This window comes from Nematolebias whitei, chromosome 10 (assembly GCF_014905685.2).
Source record: "Nematolebias whitei isolate Nwh7 chromosome 10, NemWhi1, whole genome shotgun sequence".
Lineage (NCBI taxonomy): Eukaryota > Metazoa > Chordata > Actinopteri > Cyprinodontiformes > Rivulidae > Nematolebias > Nematolebias whitei.
In genome coordinates, this window is record NC_056507.1 from 14,669,653 (window position 1) to 14,674,790 (window position 5,138).

Sequence of the window (5,138 nt, forward strand, 5' to 3'; positions counted from 1 at the left end):
GTGTGTGTGTGTGTGTGTGTGTGTGTGTGTGTGTGTGTGTGTGTGTGGTTGGGAACATTGCTTCTTCAGCTAAAACTGTTAAAAGAACTGTACTGGATAGATTCTGTTTTTCTAACTTGCATTAAAATCTTGTTTTGATGTATTCAAATGTACTGTTCAATTGCAGTTTATTAGCAATGAGTGTTCAGTCAGCAAAATATTTTTTCCGTTTATGCTGAAACAAAGTGATCAACTTGGGTTTTAGATATTAGCAAACCTAGTTGTGTATGAAGTCAGCCCGGCAATAAGGTCTTGTATTTTCTCACCTAGGTGGTGGATGTTGCCAAAGCCATTGTCAGTGCTGTGAAAGACCCTGATGTTCTTGGAAAGACCTATGTTTTAGTGGGGTAAGTTCGTTAATAAAAGTATGATGAAATAAGCCTAATTGTTCAGCCAAATAGCTAATTCTGAAATGTGATTGTCAAAGTACAAAGGCGGTACCCATGCTGCTTAATGATTAGATTGATCCCGCAGGAAATTGTTGTGCCAGAGTTTCAATACAAAAGGGCATACACAAGGAATCACAAGATATATAAAAAAAAGATTAAAATTTTTTTTGACAGTCAGTCAGTCATTTCAGGAAGTGAAACTCATATTACATAGATTCATTACACATAGAGTAAAATATTTCAAGACTTTATTTTGTGTCATTTTGATGATTATGGCGTCTATCTAACGAGGTTGAGTCAGGTCTTTTTGTTGAAACGGATAGTCTTATCCAAATGACTTCTTTGTCTTTTGAATAAAAGATGAAATGTTGGGAGTGGTGGCACAGAGGTTAGTGAAGGTGGGCCTGTAATCAGAAGATCGCTGGTTCAACTCCCAGTACCGACATCAAAATGTGGGTAGAAAGGTGAAACATCCACACCTGCCTCCACCTTCATTTGCCTCAATCGGTGCCCTTGAGCAATGCCCTAACCTTCACCATCTGCTCCTCTAGGCACCCTAGATAGCAGCTCTCTGCTCCACACAGAGGGCTGTGGTAGCTTGGTGGTCTGTGGTTGCATCAGGAAGGACATCCAGCGTAAAGCAATTGCCAAGTCTTTGTGCAATTTAGTTTGCTGTGGTGACCCCTGAAGAAGAGAGCAGCAGAAAGAAGAAGCAGCAGCAGGAGAAAAAAAACTAAATGTTACAACAAAGAAGAACCGTCCAGAGGACCTGACTCAACCTTGTTAGATTCATCTACCTGGATTATTGAGCAGCATCAGGACATTATCCAAAAAGTTCAATTTGGTCCTCTGGACATTCAAAAAACAAGAAAACAAAAAGCAAAACAAAAAAAATGTAGAAACGTTTCGTCTCTCATCCAAGAGACTTCCTCAGTCTGAGGTGCTGTATTCAGCTCAGTCTTATAAATAGCACCTTCTCAGAGTGGATCAACCAGTTTGCTGCTGACAACCAAAACCAGCTGCTCACATGGTCAAGAAGGACCATCAGCCTAACAATGTATCATTAGCACACTGATGGCTGTTTACTATTCACAGAGGGCTGAGTGATACTAGCAATCACAGCATTGTAAGAGGGGGACAGTTGAACCCGGAGGCCTCCACCCCTGTTTAATGATGGACGATTTCTTTTCACAAAGATGGCCTCTTTTACTCCTCTCAAACCATCGTTCCTCTCTATCCAGGATGTGAACATCTTCATCCCTGAAAGAGTGACCGCTGGCCTGGAGATGAGTGTAGACTGCAGAGTCCTGGCCTGATGATGTTGATCTTCTGTGCTGGGCCATCCTTTTGGCCAGTGGCTGTTTAGTTTCCCCGATGTAAGACTGATCACAGCCCTCCTGACACTGAACAGCATACACAACATTGCTCTGTTTGTGCCGGGGGACTGGATCTTTGGGATGAACCAGTCTTTGCCGTAATGTATTTTGGGGTTTAAAAGCCACTGGGAAGTTATATTTAGAAAATAAACGTCTCAGTTTCTCTGATACTCCCTCAACATATGGAATGACCACTGGTCTGGGTCTGGGTTCCTCCTTTTCACCTGATGGCTGACTGGAGTCCTGTTTGGGTTTCTTCTCTGCTTTCAGGAAGGCCCAGTTAGGATATCCACATTGCTCTAGAGCCTGTCTTGTGTGGGATTTCTCCTTCTGCCTGGCTCCCGAGCTAGTGGGGACGCTGTCTGCTCTGTGATACAGAGTCCTGATGACTCCTAACTTGTGCTCCAACGGGTGATGGGAGTCAAACTGCAAATACTGGTCTGTGTGGGTGGGTTTGCGGTACACCTCGGTTTGCAAATGTCCTCTATCAGAGACTGAGACCTCACAGTCCAAGAAAGCCAACTTGCCATTTTTTTCCATCTTCTCGTGTGAACTTGATGTATTTATCCACAGAGTTGATGTGGTCAGTAAAATGTTGGACTTCCTGAGATTTAATTTTAACCCAGGTGTCGTCAACATACCTGAACCAATGACTTGGTGGTGTCCCTGAAAAGGACGTCAAGGCTCTCTTTTCTACCTCCTCCATGTACAGGTTGGCAACAATAGGAGAAACTGGAGACCCCATAGCACATCCATGTTTCTGCCTATAATATTGCTCCCCATATGTGAAGTAGGTTGACTGCAGGCACAGTTTCAAGAGTTGACACAGTTATTCTGTTAGGCTGATGGTCCTTCTTGAGCATGTGATCAGCTGGTTTTGGTTGTCAGCAGCAAACTGGTTGATCCACTCTGAGAAGGTGCTATTTAAGAGACTGAGCTGAATACAGCACCTCAGACTGAGGAAGTCTCTTGGATGAGAGACGAAACGTTTCTACATTTTTTTTTGTTTTGTTTTTTGTTTTCTTGTTTTTTGAATGTCCAGAGGACCAGATTGAACTTTTTTGGATTTTCTACCTGGATTATTGAGCATGTGTCAGGATATCAGGACATTATGGCTTACAAATAATGAAAAAAAAAAAAAATTCAGTGTTGTTTAGCTGAGTTATTAGCCTCCCTAGTGAACCTGTGGGCTGTACTTTATATGAAAGTGAAAGTGCATTGTATTGTCATCACTGTATATGTCCTAACAATAATGACAATTTGTCCCATCACACAGGAGGTACACCCGAGTTGAGCAGCAGGCAGCTGCTGTATTTATGTGTATCACACAGATTTAAAGTGTTAAGAAATTAATAATTTTTTTTTGTTGTTTTGTGATTTTTATGAAGTCCCAACCGTTACATCCTTTACGACCTGGTGAAGTACCTTTATAAAGTGTCTCGCACAATTTTTGTGCCCTACAGTCTGCCTCGCCCATTGTTCCAGTAAGCACTTCATACATGTCCTTTTACATTTTTTCATGAATGCTCAATTTCTGAAAAGCATCAATCACACAGAGAGCAAAACAAAGATGTTTAAACTGATGCCCATTATGATGTTTACTTTATGCTAAAGTTTATTCAGCCGCTTCTGTGGATGTACAGCCATCACAGAAACATTACACCAACTGTTCATCAGAATACGCTCCTACTGTGTTTCCTACTCAGACAAATGCCTTTTTGTTTGTTTGTTGAACTCCAGCCTGGCGGCCATTGTTTTGTCCAGTGTCCCACATGACCCCTGGACAACTCCAGACAAAGTGGACAGGGTAAGGCAGGCTTTGAGAACTCTTACAGTATCACATATTGTGAATTATTTTCAGAGCTGCATCAAAATGATTTTTAGAAATAAAATTAGAATTCTGTGTTGGTGCATTCTTGTTCCAGTTTCACATATCAGACTTGAAGTATCCAGGACTTCCTGGTATGGAGGATCTCGGGATCACTGCTTCCACCGTAGAACAAAGGGCGATTGAGGTTCTGCGTCGTCACCGCCGGCGGCATTACCGTGACCCTGACCTGGAGGAGATAAAGCCACCCAAGACGGTCACCTTTTAAACTTCACATTGAGACGTCACCCTGAGTTGTCTATAACTACCGGCATACTCTGTACATGAATAAAGAAGTATCTTCAAAGGGTGGTTTGGTTTGTGGTTTGTTTTTTCTTGCATATTATCATGAAATATTAAAATATACAGGTCCTTCTCAAAAAATTAGCATATTGTGATAAAGGTCATTATTTTCCATAATGTAATGATAAAAATGAAACTTTCATATATTTCAGATTCATTGCACACCAACTGAAATATTTCAGGTCTTTAATTGTTTTAATACTGATGATTATGGCATACAGCTCATGAAAACCCAAAATGCCTGTCCCAAAAAATTTGCTTATTTCATCCCAACAATGAAAGACAAGTGTTTTTAATACAAAAAACGCCAACCTTCAAATAATCATGTTCAGTTATGCACTCAATACTTGGTCGGGAATCCTTTTGCATGAATGACTGCTTCAATGTGGCGTGGCATGGAGGCAATCAGCCTGTGGCACTGCTGAGGTGTTAAGGAGGCCCAGGATGCTTCGATAGCGGCCTTAAGCTCATCCAGAGTGTTGGGTCTTGCGTCTCTCAACTTTCTCTTCACAATATCCCACAGGTTCTCTATGGGGTTCAGGTCAGGAGAGTTGGCAGGCCAATTGAGCACAGTAATACCATGGTCAGTAAACCATTTACCAGTGGTTTTGGCACTGAGCAGGTGCCAGGTCGTGCTGAAAAATGAAATCTTCATCTCCATAAAGCTTTTCAGCAGACGGAAGCATGAAGTGCTCCAAAATCTCCTGATAGCTAGCTGCATTGACCCTGCGCTTGATAAAACACAGTGGACCAACACCAGCAGATGACATGACACCCCAGTGACTGTGGAAACTTGACACTGGACCTCAAGCAATGTGAACTCTGTCTCCTCTCTTCCTCCAGACTCTGGGACCTTGATTTCCAAAGGAAATGCTAAATTTACTGTAATCAGAGAACATAACTTTGGACCACTCAGCAGCAGTCCTAGGCGAGACGCTTCTGACGCAGTCTCTTGTTCAAAAGTGGCTTGACCTGGGGAATGTGGCACCTGTAGCCCATTTCCTGCACACGCCTGTGCACGGTGGCTCTGGATGTTTCTACTCCAGACTCAGTCCACTGCTTCCACAGGTCCCCCAAGGTCTGGAATCGGCCCTTCTCCACAATCCTCCTCAGGGTCCGGTCACCTCTTCTCGTTGTGCAGCGTTTTCTGCCACACTTTTCCCT

At 42.7% G+C, this 5,138-nt stretch overlaps 2 protein-coding genes across 3 annotated transcripts in view; both read left to right on the plus strand.

Annotated features, from left to right (window-relative positions):
• LOC119415875 (probable polypeptide N-acetylgalactosaminyltransferase 8) overlaps positions 1 to 3,900 on the plus strand; it is a 9,902-nt gene extending 6,002 nt beyond the window's left edge. The window contains exons 8-11 of the mRNA XM_037683048.1: positions 310 to 386; positions 3,193 to 3,288; positions 3,545 to 3,611; positions 3,730 to 3,900. Of these exons, the coding sequence (XP_037538976.1) occupies positions 310 to 386; positions 3,193 to 3,288; positions 3,545 to 3,611; positions 3,730 to 3,900 (411 nt within the window). The remainder of the gene's footprint in view (positions 1 to 309; positions 387 to 3,192; positions 3,289 to 3,544; positions 3,612 to 3,729) is intronic.
• Positions 1 to 5,138, plus strand: part of c10h12orf4 (chromosome 10 C12orf4 homolog) — a 329,451-nt gene that overhangs the window by 248,604 nt on the left and 75,709 nt on the right. The window lies entirely within an intron of this gene.